The 16,910-nt window shown below is 32.8% G+C and overlaps 1 protein-coding gene across 3 annotated transcripts in view; it reads left to right on the top strand.

Annotated features, from left to right (window-relative positions):
* LOC121419035 (ryanodine receptor 2-like) overlaps positions 1-16,910 on the top strand; it is a 222,160-nt gene that overhangs the window by 124,966 nt on the left and 80,284 nt on the right. For 2 of the 3 annotated variants that reach the window (XM_041613312.1, XM_041613311.1), the window contains 17 exons: positions 46-136; positions 431-571; positions 1,135-1,298; positions 1,770-1,848; positions 2,208-2,297; positions 2,756-2,893; positions 3,570-3,647; positions 4,734-4,809; positions 5,038-5,161; positions 5,860-5,883; positions 7,231-7,376; positions 7,863-7,921; positions 8,391-8,515; positions 10,175-10,228; positions 12,627-12,676; positions 13,254-13,314; positions 15,420-15,443. In XM_041613312.1, the coding sequence (XP_041469246.1) occupies positions 46-136; positions 431-571; positions 1,135-1,298; positions 1,770-1,848; positions 2,208-2,297; positions 2,756-2,893; positions 3,570-3,647; positions 4,734-4,809; positions 5,038-5,161; positions 5,860-5,883; positions 7,231-7,376; positions 7,863-7,921; positions 8,391-8,515; positions 10,175-10,228; positions 12,627-12,676; positions 13,254-13,314; positions 15,420-15,443 (1,524 nt within the window). The remainder of the gene's footprint in view (positions 1-45; positions 137-430; positions 572-1,134; positions 1,299-1,769; positions 1,849-2,207; positions 2,298-2,755; positions 2,894-3,569; positions 3,648-4,733; positions 4,810-5,037; positions 5,162-5,859; positions 5,884-7,230; positions 7,377-7,862; positions 7,922-8,390; positions 8,516-10,174; positions 10,229-12,626; positions 12,677-13,253; positions 13,315-15,419; positions 15,444-16,910) is intronic. The other variant, XM_041613313.1, reaches the window with a different exon arrangement.

Genomic DNA, 16,910 nt, shown 5'->3' with positions numbered 1-16,910 from the left:
CAAGGTTTAATGTCCTCTACCTTTTTTTTAAAATGTAATCATCAGGAGTCTGAAGCCTTCCATGATGCAGCGGTTACTGCGGAAACTGATCAACGATGTGCCTATTCTTGCTGAATACTCTTATGTGGCCTTAAAGGTGAGCTTGACAACATACATATGCTACCTCTCATCTGTCATATCCATGCAATACATGCATACTCTTTCCTACTCTTGTGCCATTAAAAAAAATTAAATAGTGGAATAGTTTTCATGTCTCTTGCCTGAAAATGCATCTTTACTACTTTTCTGTGTTTCTTCATGTATTCGAACTGACTGAATTACAAACTTCCAATAACAAATTAAGGATAATGAATGCAAAGAGTATGAGTCTTATGATAGTAGAGGAATGAAACAATGAAGATTAAAACCTGTGGATATGTTTACCCAACAGATTCTACAGCTTCACTATGAGCGCTGTGTGACATACTATGGTAGCAGTGGTGGATGGGGTAGCTATGGAGCTGCTAATGACGAAGAGAAGAGACTCACTATGATGCTATTCACTGGTCTCTTTGATGCCCTGGCTGAGAAGGTATGATGGGGAAAACTTTCACGAGAATGATCAGCATTCTGCTTTGATTGTCTTGGAGTTGTTTCTGTATTCTGTTTGGTGACGTGACATGGGCAACAATCGAGTGGGATGAAAATTCTATGCATTAAGCCAAATTCAAAACCTAGCCTCAGAGGTGTCTTAACCTTAATCTTAACCCTCACATTATTCTGTACCAAATCCCTTTCACAATCAAAATACCTGCACCTGTCGATCTTGCAAGAAATAAGACAAGCAATTTTCAGTAGAGCATATGTCATGGTGCCATTTTTATGTGCTATTCATAAAGAATTTAGAACTTTTTAAAACTGTCCATAAATATTGCACTCCTGTATATTACAATACTAATGACAGGCAAGCCCAAATCCATCTGTTCACTTCATATATGTATGTTATGTTATTTAACATAAATCTGTTTGACCTTTGTCTTTCTTTCAATGAACTGACATATGTACCCACCTCATTTTCATTTTTTTTTTCATTTTAAATACATTTCATATCATTTATTCTATTTAATTTATTGATATCACTTGATATTTTTGCAGGAGTATGATGAGGAATTGTTTGATAGAGCTTTACCTTGCCTGACAGCCATAGGAAGTGCCTTGCCTCCAGACTATAGCATGTCGTACCATGACGAAAGCTACGTCAGGGAATCTTGCTTTGATGCTGATGGCATATACCAACCAAAACCAGTCGACACAAACAAGTAAAAAACAGATAAGATTGTTCTCATCTTAATTTTGACATATGTTTATCAGATTTCAGCTGTATTTTGTATTTCCTCTGGCTTCCCTTACTTTTTTTTCTTTATCTATATATTTATTCCATTCATTCTTTGTTTTTCTTGATTTTTTTTTTGATAGTCTTCCTTTTTGTTCTTTCCCTTTGGATAATTTTTTTTTTGTTGTAATTGTTTCTTGTAATTATTGTTTTCTGTGGAGAGGTTTTATCCTATCCTGTATGTTATTGCTATATTCTCATAGGAAATCTACTTTTTAACCCTTTGCTTAATTTCATTTGAGTAATTTATGAGATGAATAAATTTGTAATTGCAAATTCAACGTACATGTACATCATTACAATAGACACACATATGTGGGAATTCATTTCACATTTACAATGTACATGCATGAACACGTCATTTAAGTTCTCTTTTTTTTCCTCTATTTTTTTTCAGGGTGCTACTGAATGAAAGTCTGTTGTCTTTCAGTGATAGATTTGCTGAACATCTCCATGATAGCTGGGCTTTAGCAATGGTAGGCCACTTTAATTGATATACATTTGTGTGTTCTATCATTGTTTTAATTCTTGTCAAAGAATATATGGACTGAGTCAGAGAAATTTGCCCAAACTTAAAATTTTCAACACAACCAATTTATTTAGAGTTGCTCTTTGAATAGTCTGATTCAAAATGTATCAAAATCTAAAAAGTTAACTTAGGAACATATCATTTTCTTCTTCTTTCTTGTTGCTCTTGAATTACACAGAGGAATAATAACATAATACATGTATATTATGTACGCTTTGAAAACTGATGATTATTATTATAATAGGATTAACGTCGCATAATGGTGCTCACAAGTGTTATGACAATGATTTTCTATTTTTTCTGCAGTTTGACAATGGATGGACCCATGGTGAGACAGAAAACAGTGCAATGAAAGAATCCTGCCTTCTAAGACCTTATAAGACACTCACAACAAAGGTAGGTTCATTTTGCTGATATTCTTATTGAAGCATCGAGGAAATTAGGCACCTTGCCAAAAATCATTGCTGTGTATTTCATACAGGAATCCTGCAAGCATGTTATCATCACTAATCCTCTGATTTTTAATAAACAAGGCATTGGGTAGTGGAAGAAAGCTGCTCCGAAAGACATGTAGCAGCTCTGAGATAAGCTAAAAGGAACTATGCAATGTTAAGAGACTTGCAATATTCCTGCATGAATGATTTTATAGTCTTAGCAAAATAGCTTTTATTCATGAAGGGCTTAACCTGCCACACCCATGATATTTCTTATCAAATATCATAGGTATTTACTAGCATTCAAAAGATAATCAAAAAAGACACTGTTCCTCCATTATGCAGGATAATTATTTTTTATTCATGTTGCACCCTTTGCTCTTCCCTTGAAGTCTTGATCATTTTGGGGTTTATTTGTAGGAGAAGGATTCATACAGAGAGCCAGTAAGGGAGTGTATCAAGGCTCTCCTTGCATGGGGCTGGGCTATAGAGAGAAGTAAAGCATCAGAACAACAATCACAAGCTCATAGACCTAGGAGATTATCAAAAGCAAGTCTGGTAAGTAAAGACTAACATGCTTCCAACATTTCTTATTGAAATCTGATAAAAATCACTTTTCTGGCAAAAATAGGAATGAACAGCATACAAAAGTACTCTTTCAAACAACTATTTTATTGGAACATCATACTGCAATAAGAGCTCAGAATATTGTCATAATTTTCAAGTGACTTATTACTAGGTTGATATCTACTGCTGATAACAAATTTACATTTATATTTTTGGTAACAAAATAAACATCAATGATCATCAATGATGTGATTTTTTTTCACAGAACCTGCATTTAAGACCTTCCATTGATATTGTGCATTCTATGTATACATATATTATTAAGTTGATATCTACAGCTGATAGTGTATGCATCTGTTTTTACTTCCAACTGCTTCTTCTGTTTTCACTTGCCAATGCTCTCAGAGTTTAGTTATAACATTAACATTTTAAAACTGCTCAAAAACATTCCTGTTTCATTTACTGTATTTGTAGTTTTTCCGTCTTTCCCTCCAACAAAATTTTCTCTCCTTTACCAAATAAAAAGGCTATTTCAACATCTGTATAACCTTCTGATACCATTGAAAAATATATGTCCTATTTATGCAGTATTGAACTGAATGTCTGATGATATGTGAAATAGAATTTTTGTTGCTGAATTTTCCTTGATTTTGTTAATGATATAAAGGGTGCAATGGAGTCTCCCCATGGTTATAACCCAAGACCCATTGATGTCTCAAACATTACACTCACAAGAGAGATGCAGGTAAGTCTCAAGAACAACATTTTCATTCTATTTTATTTTATATAAAGTGATAGTTCACATTCACAGAGCTGCCAGCCATTAAGAAAAAAGCTTAATTATTATGCTTTTTGCACCAAAAACAGACTTTCACGCAACTAATGATTTATGTCAGTGATGTTGAAGAATTAATAGAAACTTTTTGAAGAAAGAAATGATGAGAATACCTTGGCTTTTTTTATTGGAGCCCGCTCCCTGGCCTGGCCCTGCCTTAACGTTAGATCTACCATACATGATAGTTCTTAAAAAACTTCTTTTAAAGCTAAGTATTTTCCATTTACATCCCTTTATGTGCCATTTCTATTTACATAAATTGGCAAATACGCTCCATTGTGCATCTGATCTAGATCTAACTTTATACCACTTCAAAGAAATTTATAATACTGCTTGGCTTGTATGAAATTACCTTTTTTATCTCAAACTCAAAGAAAGTTATGATAGCGCATGTGAAATTACTTTAATTTATCTCAAAATTAGGATTTTTGAGCTTCTGGATTACTCTTTTTATTTTCATAGGTTGGCAACTCTGCATTAAAGAAAGTTTAGCAGGGTGAAATTGTCTTTTAGTTATGCATGTATGTATGAGACTCTTATCTGTGTTTAGTACATTTGTGTTTCCTAAATGACAATAAGACTGCTTCCACACTGTCAATTTTGACTCAGTGACTAACAAATATCATCATTTCCTTAGGCTTGATGAAGGGTCCAAAAGGATCCCATACCCAATAATACTAGTACTCTGAAGGCTTGGTATCAAGACACTATAGTGCCAGGCTTGTTATTCAAACTAATATTCAAGAACCCTCTATGACCAAAGCCTGGAGCAGGAATCGTGCAGAATATCTTGTTGATTTAACAATTTCATTTCTACATAGAGAAAACAATATTGGGATGAGGAAATGAGTGAGAAAATCCCAGATGTGGTGAAGCCCCTGAGATAATCTTAACTTTTAAAATGCTATTAAGCTCAATCCTCAAGAAGAATTTATTGGTATTGATATTTGCTTTGATCTATTGATATTTAATTTCAATTTTTCTAATTCATTGCAGAACATGGCAGAAAGGCTAGCAGAGAATGCCCATGATGTATGGGCTAAGAAAACCAAGCTAGAAATGGAACTGAGAGGTAAGTGCATTGATAAAATATATCTGATGAAATCATCCTAACCACAAAGTCTTTTTCTGATAAAAATATTCAATTTATCCAAAACCAATTTTGTAGAGTGAATTTGTATTATGCCATAGATGAGTGGTGATAAAAATAATGGAAAAATCTTGGAAATTTAAAAATATTTCAGTGCACACATATGAACCATGAAGATATACCCTGACCCTGACATTTTTCCTCAAACAGGAAGTGGTTGCCACACCCAAATGGTGCCCTTTGACATCTTGACAGACAGCGAGAAGAAGAAAGACAGAGACATGGCACATGCACTCCTCAAGTTCCTTCAAGTGAATGGATACAGGTTGCAGAGGTATGTGTGGGTTTGTAACAGCCATAGTGAGGGTGATGATGATGATGGTGATGATGATGGTGATGATGATGATGATGATGATAATAATGCTGGTGATGGTGATGATGGTGGTGATGGTGATGATGGTGGTGATGGTGATGATGGTGATGATGGTGGTTATGGTGATGATGGTGATGATGGTGGTTATGGTGATGATAGTGGTGATGGTGATGATGGTGGTGATGGTGATGATGGTGGTGATGGTGATGATGGTGATGATGGTGGTGATGATGATGATGATGATGGTAATAATGGTGGTGATGGTGATGATGGTGGTTATGGTGATGATGGTGGTGATGGTGATGATGGTTATACTGCTGTAATTATAAAAATGATGTTAATAAGGATGATGATGATAATGATGATGATGGTGATGTCATTGTTGTAGAAGATTATTCCGGTGATGGTAATGATGATCTGATAATAAAAACATGAAGTTGGTGATGATGATCTAGAGCTGAGTAATACATAAATCACATGATTATCTTTAAAATGTGATTTGTCTAAATTAGTGGAAGCAACCAGTTTCTTTATCAGCATCTTCATCTTGGCAATTATGAGTTCTAATATAAACTTACATACCCTCTTGTAAAATAAATTCTATGATATGCTGTATGTTATTTACTTTAAGTTCAATATTTTATTCATGATCATAACAGTGAAGAGGAAGAAGCAAAGAAGAGGTAATATAGATTGATTTTATGAAGGAATCATGGTTGTTTTGTGCATGTTTTCATTTTGTATTTTTACGTGGTTTAATAGGGGCTTGAATCATTAACAGCCAAATCAGTTGAACTGAAGACCAATAAAAAAAGTCATATCATCTCTCTTAGAATTTATTTCAGCTGTTTTTGAATCCCCTCCCCTGTTTTTGTGCATGTTATAGATATGCTCCTTGGTGTCTTGGTTTGGATATGATTTAGTAAAGTATGATCAAAAAGTCATAAATCTGCCAACGAAAACAAGTTATAGTGTGTTTCTCTGTTAGAGCACTTAAGATATTTGAGTTGTCACTTGATGTAGGCCATGTGTTTTGTGCATGTAAGCTGTTGTCCAGGCCATTGACAATGATGTCAATATTTCAATATGATTTTGAATTTATGCAATGTAATATTTTAGAATTTTAATATTTAATATTCAGTTCCGGAAAAAAAACTCTATGAGCCCGTTCTGAGGCTTGCTTACATTTACAAATTTACAGATATTACCTATCCATGCCAAATTGATATTGTGCTGTTTGTCAAATGATTGTGTTTCAATTATATGTACATTTGGTCTGGTGGTCGGTTGTGAAATAGGGATAAAACTTGTAATTGAATGCAGATTTTTTTCATCATGAAATGAAGAACCAGATTAGTTGTAGTCATTTCTTTTTTTATAATTATAATTTTTCATTATATGAAAATATCAATAAAGTTCATGGCGGACAGAAATATCTTAGTGTAACATGGACATCTCCTGGTACTTGTGTAGAACATAGAGATTACAGTGTGATGTATAATTCTTGACTGTAGTTGGTTTTAGTTTCTGCATGCATGTTTTACTTCATATTTTGGAGTTGTATAATTAGGTAGATTACTTTCATTTCTAGATTGTCTGTAATGATAAAGTCATGGTAGATTATTGAAGACTAGCCAGTTTGTTGATGATGACTTTCATTGGCCATTGTTTCAAAGATTATTTGTTGATTTGTCCTAAATCGATATTGTACACCGTGGTTTTCCTGATTGCATTTTTGCATGAAGTTTTGTATTGATGCTGATTGATTTTCTTGTCAATTTTATTTTAACACTTTTTGAACTGCTGACAAAAATGCATTTATCAGCCGAGCAAAGTAAGTACGGTGGGATAACCCATATGAAACATACATGTTCATTTTCATATGAATAAGAATCAATTAAAACTACATTGATTATGAGAAATCACCGTCAATTATTTAAGTTTGCCATTCTAGACAAGGCTTGTAATGGAGCTATATTATAATCATCTTACAATGTTTATATTTTCATTGTGGATGATTTTCCTTGCAGACACAGCCTATCTATGGATCATGATGGCATCATCAGAGGACATAGTACCATAGAGAAGAGATTTGCCTTCAATCTCCTTGACAAACTTCTGCATTATGTGGACAAATCACAAGCAAATCTCAAACCTATGAGGCGCAGTCAAGATGGTGAGTACTGTGATGGTTTGAACAATAATTATGATTAGACAATTTATAATAATTTTTTAAAAGTTTCTTTGATCGCTTTATTCTTTGAATATGCAAAGGTATTTTCATCTTGTTGCTACATTTTGCATCTCAAATATAATGCAATAGAAGTAAATAGAGTTTGATTACAGAAAATATATTTCAAATTTGAAATTGTCCTATTTCTGGAGAAGAACAGTGGTTTTGATGTTTACACGGCGTTGCCAATTTAAGGATTTTTATGATCATTTTCCTCATTTTTTTTTGCCTAACACAAGAGGTATTAGTGTTATAAATATGTCCACTCCATCTGTTATTTTGAAAAAATAAAAGTTCTGTGATGATAAATTCCAGATCTGGCCATGGTAGATATCTAATTTTAGAATATGTCTAGAATCCATCTTGTACACAGTTTTAAGTTTACCAATGCAAATGAAATGATATCCAATGTTGGTTTTACTTATCCAGCTTTCCGGTCCTCCAAGAAAGAGAGCTCAGGAGATAGAGGCTACAAGTTCTTTGCTAAGGTATTTTTTACTCTATATTTTTAATGAATATTTTAATTAATGTTTTAATCCATATCTTAATTAATATTTCAATTAATGTATATACAAGTTATATATGGAAAAAAAAATTCACTCTTTTTTTGCTATCAAATAATCTGTATTATGAACATGATAATGAATACCAAATAAATTTGCTTGATGGTTTAAATATGAAAGTTACCCATTTGAAACCTACTCCTATGAATAGAACCACCTTCACCCCCCCTCCTTCATTTCCTACCATAGCATGTTAATTTGTAATAATTTTTTGCATCCTAACTCAAAAGTTTGTTAGCATCCAAACAGTATAACCCTTCATCCTTCCTTTTACTTTCATCTCATCAGTTCCATTTTTTTTTCTTTATCTGGATATCCAAACCTAGATTTGAGTGAAACAAAATGAAAAAAAAATAATAATCCTAAATCCCAATTGACTGACTTTTGTCTCCAGGTTGTTCTTCCTCTGATTGAGAAGTACTTCCAGGCTCACAGCTCGTACTTTGTAGCTGATCCCAATGCTCCTCAGGCAGGCAGGTCAGGAGGGTCATCCACTCGGGAGAAAGAACTGGTATCAAGGTAATAAACATATTCAAACACTTTAATGTACTTTGTGGTGCATTCATTATCTCTTTTTTTTGATAGAATTTCAAAGTCACAGTATTTGTTTGCAGATGATAAATGAAAATGTGTTTTGATTCTGGGGTTTATAAAGCATTTTTGAATAGCACAGATTTATACAATCTAAAATGCATTTGAGCCAAAAACATGTTTTTGTTTGAGAGATAAATGCAAAGCTGTTTTGAAATGCATTTTTAAACATCGGCCGTTTCAAGTTTCAGAGAGTATCCTAGCACCGTGCCAAGTATACAGCAGCAATAGAAAAAATATATGTATGGACCTTACAAAACAGCACAATGCAACCCTGCAGTCACAAGACAGGTTTACCTGTTGTGTAATAAGGTGATAAACACAGAATTTTGAGAAATACATTTGTAAAGGTCTTTGGAAACGTAGTTTAATAGTAGGAACAGAATCATATTTATAACTGGAAAAGGCCAATTACGCTGACTTATACATGCAATGAGAGGGACCTCCTTTGGTGTACACTAAATTTGCTGATCAGCACACTGTGATATATATTATGTTTGTAGGGGAGAGCAAAGGAGGAGGTTGGGTGAGGGGATAATAAAGACAACATGATACCATCAGATAATAGTCTGTTTCTCTTTGGTATGATGTGCATTATCATTTGCCACACTTGACTGAGGATTGGGTTATTATGTCTATGTATGAAATGCAATCAAGAGCCAAAACTCATTGTCAGAGACAGTGTAATAATTTTGAAAGCCACTTTCTTGACACAAAGTCGTCATCGGCATCTTTACAGAACAGAGATTTATGATTTTACCAGTATGAATTTAAAATCTTAACAATGTTTATGGATAAGAATTAGATTGTTTAATTATCATCAAGGAATCCCCTATACTTTGTAAGATGACGTATTCTTCAGCTATGATATTGTCAAATCATTATAGTAGCTTTGAACAATGTGCATGTACAAGTATATCCCTGAATTTATTTAGAGTATATTGAAGTTGCAATGATTTCATCTATATCTGGATGTGATGTGAATATCTTTGTATTTTTCTTACTTGATGCCTTGAAAATGTTTTGCTCTGTGTGCTACTTTCTGCATCATGCATTTGTATAGCTTTAATGCAAGTTTTTTATAGACTGGATTTTGTATCATATGTAGTATATTTGATAAACTCTCAAAACTCTATCCATTCAGTGTGATATTTAAAAAAATCTAAAGGTATATTACCCCTTGAATGCCCCTATCTTCATTTCATTCATCAACATTCAGATAATTTATTCAAAATTTGGGGATTATTTGATGTTTTGGGTATATATGTTTTATATTGCCTTAGATGCATCTTGTGTGGAGAGACAGGTGAAATGGTTTCTGGCCCAAAACTTATCTTGTTGCATCAAGAACTCCTATTTAGTCATTTATTGTCATTTCATATAAGGAAATATCCCTCTTGTATGCCCCCACATTCCCTCTTCCCCTTTGTCCATGCCATTCAATTGTCCACCTTTCAATTATACTTTGGCTTGGCTTATGTTGATATGAAATGCTAGCTTTGTGGTTTTGCTGAATCCAGACTAATATCTCTCTCTTCATTTCTGCCCAACTAACCTCGTTTGCAATCGATCAATCATTGCCTATAGTGAGATGATGTTTATGCCCTATGCATCTCATGTGGAGAAAGCTATGGTAGCCAGGTGAGAATATAGTGCTGCTATGTCGGGTAACTTCTTGTTTGGTGGATGGTTTTGTGTATTTAGAAGTCACCCACAGTGTTGATTATCTGTGCTTGCATGAACAGGTTGTTACAAAATTTTGTCTTTTTCCATTTGTGATTGGTTTCTCTAGCTACAATTTACTTCTCTCAAAATATTATTCAGGAAAGCATTCTCCGGTAAATTTTCTATTAAAGAGCCATGATTATACACAGGTTTCATACATTAATGATTTTACCCTTTATGATTTTAACTTTTGTCTTGCCTGCATAGCAGAGTGAGACTATAGGCTCTAATTTCCGATTGTGACAGTTACAGTGGTGGTGACGGCGTCATCAACATTTAAATCATAAGCAAAGTAAAATCTTTGAAAATGTTATAAGTTTTAAAAGATGTGGTCCTATTTCATGAAACTTGGACATAATTGTAATGAAGTATCAAAAAACGTCTTGAATGAGTTCAGGTCACATAATTAAGGGAAAGGTCATTTGGGGTCAATGAACTTTGATAATTTATGGATCTAGTTTATGAAACTTGGACATAAGGGTTATCTAGTACCACTGATCATTTTTTACGAGCTTTAGTTCACATGATCAAGGTCAAAAGTCATTTAGGATCAATGAACTTAGTGTGTTGACATATAAATTGTGTTTTTGTGATTATTTATTTGTCATAGTTGATTTCAGAGTCAGCGCTGCTGCTGTATTGAATTGCATAATGCAGGCAAGACTGCCAGAGACGTTCCACTTGTTTCATATCTAATTTTTTTTACTGTCAGTCAGCAAATTTTTATGATGTTTTACTGTTGAAATATGAAGAGATATTCATATATCAGTTCTATACAAACTTTACCTTGTAGTTGTTTTCTTATATAGTCTTCCAATTTAATTGGTATTCTTGAATTAGTTACACCTCTCTCTGAGCTTTAATCATGTTGTATGTCTTTTGGTGAAAGTTTGCTAATCTCTATAAAAATGACTTTTCATATTGTCATTCTAGGAGGATATATTATTACATGTACATGTAGCTTTGAGTGTTTTTTTTTTGTAGTTCAAGATCATTGTTTTAAAGGATGGCTAATGTAGATTAGTGTGCTCTGTTGCATTCCTGGTATGAGCTATGTATAAGCTCTTGGCCTTCATGTATGTAAAAATTTATATAATCTCTCTAAATCCTGTAAAGACTATGAATTAATATTTCTTCCTTTCAAATATGATATCTTGAAAGTGTGTTCTTTTCAAAATGACGCTTCTTTTGAAGGCTTTAATGAATTTCTAATAAGCCATGAAGCATATTTTGGTAAAAATGTATAAAAGCTATTACCAAACTGGTGCCAGATCCCTGCAACACAGATATTTGCAATCGATCTCAAATTTTAAACAACTATTTTTATTGGTTGAAAATGGTATATTGTATAATTGATTATAAAATTTTGTGTCACAGGGCCCCAGGACAATTCTGTTTTAAACTTATAAACGTATTATAGGTATTTTTCACAGAATTATATCAAATCAATAATGTTCCATTCTCATTTAATTGTTATCCTTTACTTCATTCTGCATGCCTGTCACTCTTTTCTCCATAGTGTAAGCAGGAGTACTGTATACTTGTACTTGTACATAAATGTTGATTTGTTTATCCAATATAATGATTCTTGGTGTTATACTATCTTCTTTAATTATTGCATGCTGTAGTTTATTTTTCAATCTAGTTCCACATGAGTATTTAGCATTACTCTTCTTGTCTAATAATTAATTTTTATCTCTGCACATCATGTTATGTCATATATCCACGTCTTATTTAGAATATTAGAGGCACATGTAAAAAGCCTATCTTTGTAGTCTTGTAGATTAGAAAAAAAATAAGAATGAAACTGATGGAAAGTAAATATTGCTCCATAGACATCACTATTGAAATAATTTCTCTGAAAATAACAAAATCTGCTGAAATATGTATGTTATAAGAAAATAATTTCATATACTTTGTTGTTATTGTAATTGTAAATTTCTCTGAAATATATTACATAATTATCATGTCAATCGTATTTTTTTTCCAAATATTGTTCTTCAGAAAAGTCTTATGTCAATCTAGATTATTTGCATTTTAGCTAATCTACCTCCTTTTATAAATTGTAAAGAAGAAATGTACCTTTTGTTGGATATAAGGTTTGTACAGTATTAACGGATTTACATGTTATATAATTTTCAATATTATGTACCAAAGGGATCGTATTTAGAATGTGTTATTGTATATGTACTTGTAATAAATCTATTGGAAATGTAAGATGTGTAAATAATTCTGGGATTTATGAATAGATATAATTCAAGATGATTTGATATTTACTGACAATTTATAATATATATCTTTTTGTATTTTCCAGTCTGTTCTGCAAACTTGCACAGCTTATTCGACAGAAGATTAATCTGTTCGGTGAGTGAATGAGATCATTCGGACTTCTTCATTTTTCAGTTCTTTAATAATTGACAGTGTTATCAAAATAAAAAAGAGGTTTTCTGTTGAAAATGAAGAGGTAGTTCTCAGTACGAAGGTGTTAAACATAAGCTATACTCATGCTATACAAATATGTTATGTTGGAGGTCATCATTGGCCCTTGTATCTATGTGTATCCATTTGGGCTACTACCCTCTCAGTGTAAGGGTTCTTTATATTTGTCCTGCCAGTGCTTTATAAATTTGTGTAGTATTTATCCTATTTAATTCATTTGAACCCTAATTGAAAGAAATAAAATTTAATGAAATAACTACTTCAAGGTAGCTTTGATACTATTAAGAACATTTTTTGATGAGATACTTTGTAGCTTGGTCAAGACATTAATGCAGAGAGAGAAAAAATACAAGATTTACTTATGATCCCTACACATATATTTATAGCATTCTGCACATATGAAAAGTCACTCATTCAAAACTAATCACCTTGATGCCTGACTGTTCTTTTGATATTGTTACTATTTAATGAACACTAACTTGAACTTCTCGTTTTTTTACAGGTCGTGACCTGCTCCCCTTCATTCGCTGTATAAGAGTGGTTGCCCAGTCAATAGATGCAAGGTATGTCTGTTTCATGTATATTACAATCCTTCTCATTCTCTCTATATCTCACACACATAGACAGATACACACGGCCACACACAATTGTTCGTGTCCTCAAAGCAAAGACCAAGTCATCTAATCTTAGAGAGACCATACTTTTACAGAAGGCCAATACATTCACCAAAGTCATCGGAAAATAATATTTTGTTATGAAACAGGAGAGGAAAATCTTAGTATGAAATTGTGAAAAAATGGTTACATTTTATCTGTTATGAATATTGATTGAGGGAGATGGAGCCTAGCATTCCTTCTAATTCTAAAAGAGGACTAGATACATGAAGCTACAGGATTTATCTTTACCATGACCTAGGTTCTTTTACTAGAGCGACACTAAACATTCTTCATATAAGTGTACATTCCAGAGAAATTCAATGTTGAATGGTCCCCATTTTTTCTTCTAAATCATACATGCAACCACACACTCAAACTCTCTTCTTTATTTCATGACTGGAAATCCACAATACCTACTCACACTGTATGTTACATACACATCCTAAATTTGTCTTATCTGTCTTAAACCTAGCAAGTAATAGTACTTTCCTTTTCTATCACACACTTTACACTCAACGTTATGCCCACAAACACGCTTTATTTCTCGTATCCCCTTTTCCAGACAAAATTCAAACTTTATTTTCTTATCACACCAACAAAGTCTACACAGTAAGCACTTGCACACACACACACACACACTAAACCTACTCTTCTCCCCTCTCTTTTTTTTCTCTTTCTCTCTTCTATGAGTCACTTGCCTGCCATTGGATAAAATTTCACAGAGGGGTCCTTTTACAAAATACTTTTTTTTCATCATACATGTAGGATAGGTTTTTACTTATTGATTGCATTAAACATTATGTTCAATCAGTTATAATAATCATGAGCTCATCAACTTCGTGATCAATTGCTATGCTGTGTGTTATGAAGCACTCAAATACTTCATTACATTGCTATGATAGAATTTTTACATTTTCATCCAAAATAGAAAAGACAAATAAAAAAAATGAGTAGAAAAATAGCATGTGCAGACATTCTGTTGTGAAAATGTATAGTGATAAATAGTTAATGGTTTGATAGCTTGCAAATCAAGTGAAATGAATTGCAGATTTTAGAGAGGGAAAAAAAGGTAGCAATCCTCATAAAAAGCAAGCAACAATATAAATTTTTGGTCAAATTTGAAGGGTTTATATTCCTACTATTTAACCCTCAGTATACGTAACCTATATTTTATGTTATTAGTTGATTATTAGTCTATATATACAAACACACACACACAATCGTTTCTTGGATCTTGTATTAGCATGCACCAATGCCATGTTTAAATTGGTATGTCATAGTAGCTGTGAGACAGACAGAAATCAAAGTATTTTATCGGCATAGAGCAAATTATTAAAATGATGACTAATATTATAAGAAGCAGGAGATTGATATATGCCTGTGCTACTAATTAACCAACTTCATTTGTTCTTAGTCGGCAGATTGACCTTTCCATTCCAGAATAAATTGCCAAACAGACAAGAACAAAAATAAATAATTATTAGGGCAGAAGTAAAACAAAAACAATAATGCAATTACTCCAAATACATGTATTTTTACACCTGAAAGTGTTAACATAATCCATGAGTTGGTAGTGTAGGTTTTATTGTGCCTTTGATTTCTTTCATAATTTGGTATCCCTCCAATTTTTACATATACATTTATATTATTGTATTTTTAAGGTTATATTCCCTTAGAAATGCTGTTCCTCCATAACTTTATTTAATACATGAAGCGTTGTGTATAGATGTATGTATCTGAATTTAGAACTAATACCATAGCAGTTGTGAAAAATGCATTGTACAGTTCCTATGAAAACATAATGCTTTAATAATAAAGGTTCTTGGATTTGTTCTGCAGTTGATTAATAATACTATGTAATTTTCCACACAGCTCACACATTTTTATTTGTTCATCATAACCCGTTCTTTTTCTCCCCTAGAGTTCTTTGATCTTATAATTTGCTATCCCATGCACAATTTGTTTTTTTTTTCATCATGCTTATCTTTATCTCTGTCTTATTACAACCATAGGGTGTCTCATTCAGATGGGCGAAGGTACCGAGTGTGATTTTTTTCTTTAACGTGTGGGTTCTTTCTTCACCCCCTTACCTACCCACCCCTCCCCATTTAATTCTGCCATTTACGTTGTCAGCCATCTTCCTTGTCAGCGCTGAAATGCGGCTTCGTCTTGTTTTGCCCCTTCATGCATCTCATTGATACAAAGGCCCAGTAGCACGAAGCCTAATGATTAATTGTAGAGTTGATTTGTACGATTGATTGCTGATTATGATCAGTGCAATCGATTCTAAAAATCTGCCATGCAATCAATTGCTACGATTTATGTTACAAAGCCCAGTTATGTGTATCATCTTTTCGTAATCATTCTTGTTTTAGTTTGTTTACCCTCCCCCATCTTTGCATAATAGCCCCCCCCCCTTGCCATTCCCCTCCCCTCACAGTTCACCTTTTTCAGATTTGGTTTCATTTAAAAAGCACCCATACCACACCCATCTCTTTTTTGACCACTTCCATCATTACTTGCATAGTTTTATGAAAAGAATTATATCAAACAGAAAGACTGGTGCTTTTCAGCACCTTTAAACTATTTTATAAACTGTTTTCACAAATGAAATGTAGATTACTGTTCTGCTAGTTCAGTTAAATCATCAAAATTCATTTCTCGAAGTGTTATTTTTATTTGAACAATGACAATAATTTGTAACCCTGATTTGATTTCTTTTGAAGAACTTTGCTTTGTTTCATTGGTTTCCGTGGTTGATTAAATGTGAATTTGAAGGAATACTGTACTAGTATATCGCAGCATCAATGTGTGTTTTGCAGCATTGTAATTTACATTATCTTGTCGGTTTGAACAATAATTTTATGTGCCGTAACTAGTGCTCATTAAGTCACAATGATTATATCTTCTGTTTCTGTCATTGTTATGAATTTATATAACACTGTTCCTTTCGAAGTAAATTTCTATTTCTCTTTTTTTTTAATTGATGAGTTGATAGTCAAACAAGTTATATGGCCTTTTTTAATAATAATTTTTTAATGTTTTCATGTTTGAAATAAGACAGAAGAATGTGTGTGCATGATCTCTTCAGCTTTCATCTTACACCGTTTCAAATCTTTTTTTTCACAAAGATTCTTAAATGAATCATTTTCATCTCACTTGCACCTGATTTTTTATACTATGTTCTTCAAATTTTCTTCAGATGTTGCCATATACAGTATCAATATAGCTGCAAATGTTTAGATAAATTCATTGTACTTTTTCTCATGCCAATGTACCTGAAGATATGCATATAAATTTAAGGTAAACTAAATAATGGTACCGTTTTAGTTTATTCAGTCTTCCATATTAAAAAAATATATATAAATCAGATTCTCTTGTAGGTGGTAGATATGCATGATCATATACACCTAGATGCGTACTATAATTACTCTTAAACCATTATCTTTACCTCTGAAGCTATTTACATTTATTATCTATTTATACCATACTCATTATTTGAG

This window comes from Lytechinus variegatus, chromosome 7 (genome assembly GCF_018143015.1).
Source record: "Lytechinus variegatus isolate NC3 chromosome 7, Lvar_3.0, whole genome shotgun sequence".
Lineage (NCBI taxonomy): Eukaryota > Metazoa > Echinodermata > Echinoidea > Temnopleuroida > Toxopneustidae > Lytechinus > Lytechinus variegatus.
Note: the sequence above shows the minus strand (reverse complement) of the source record. Positions and strands in the feature narration are given on the sequence as shown.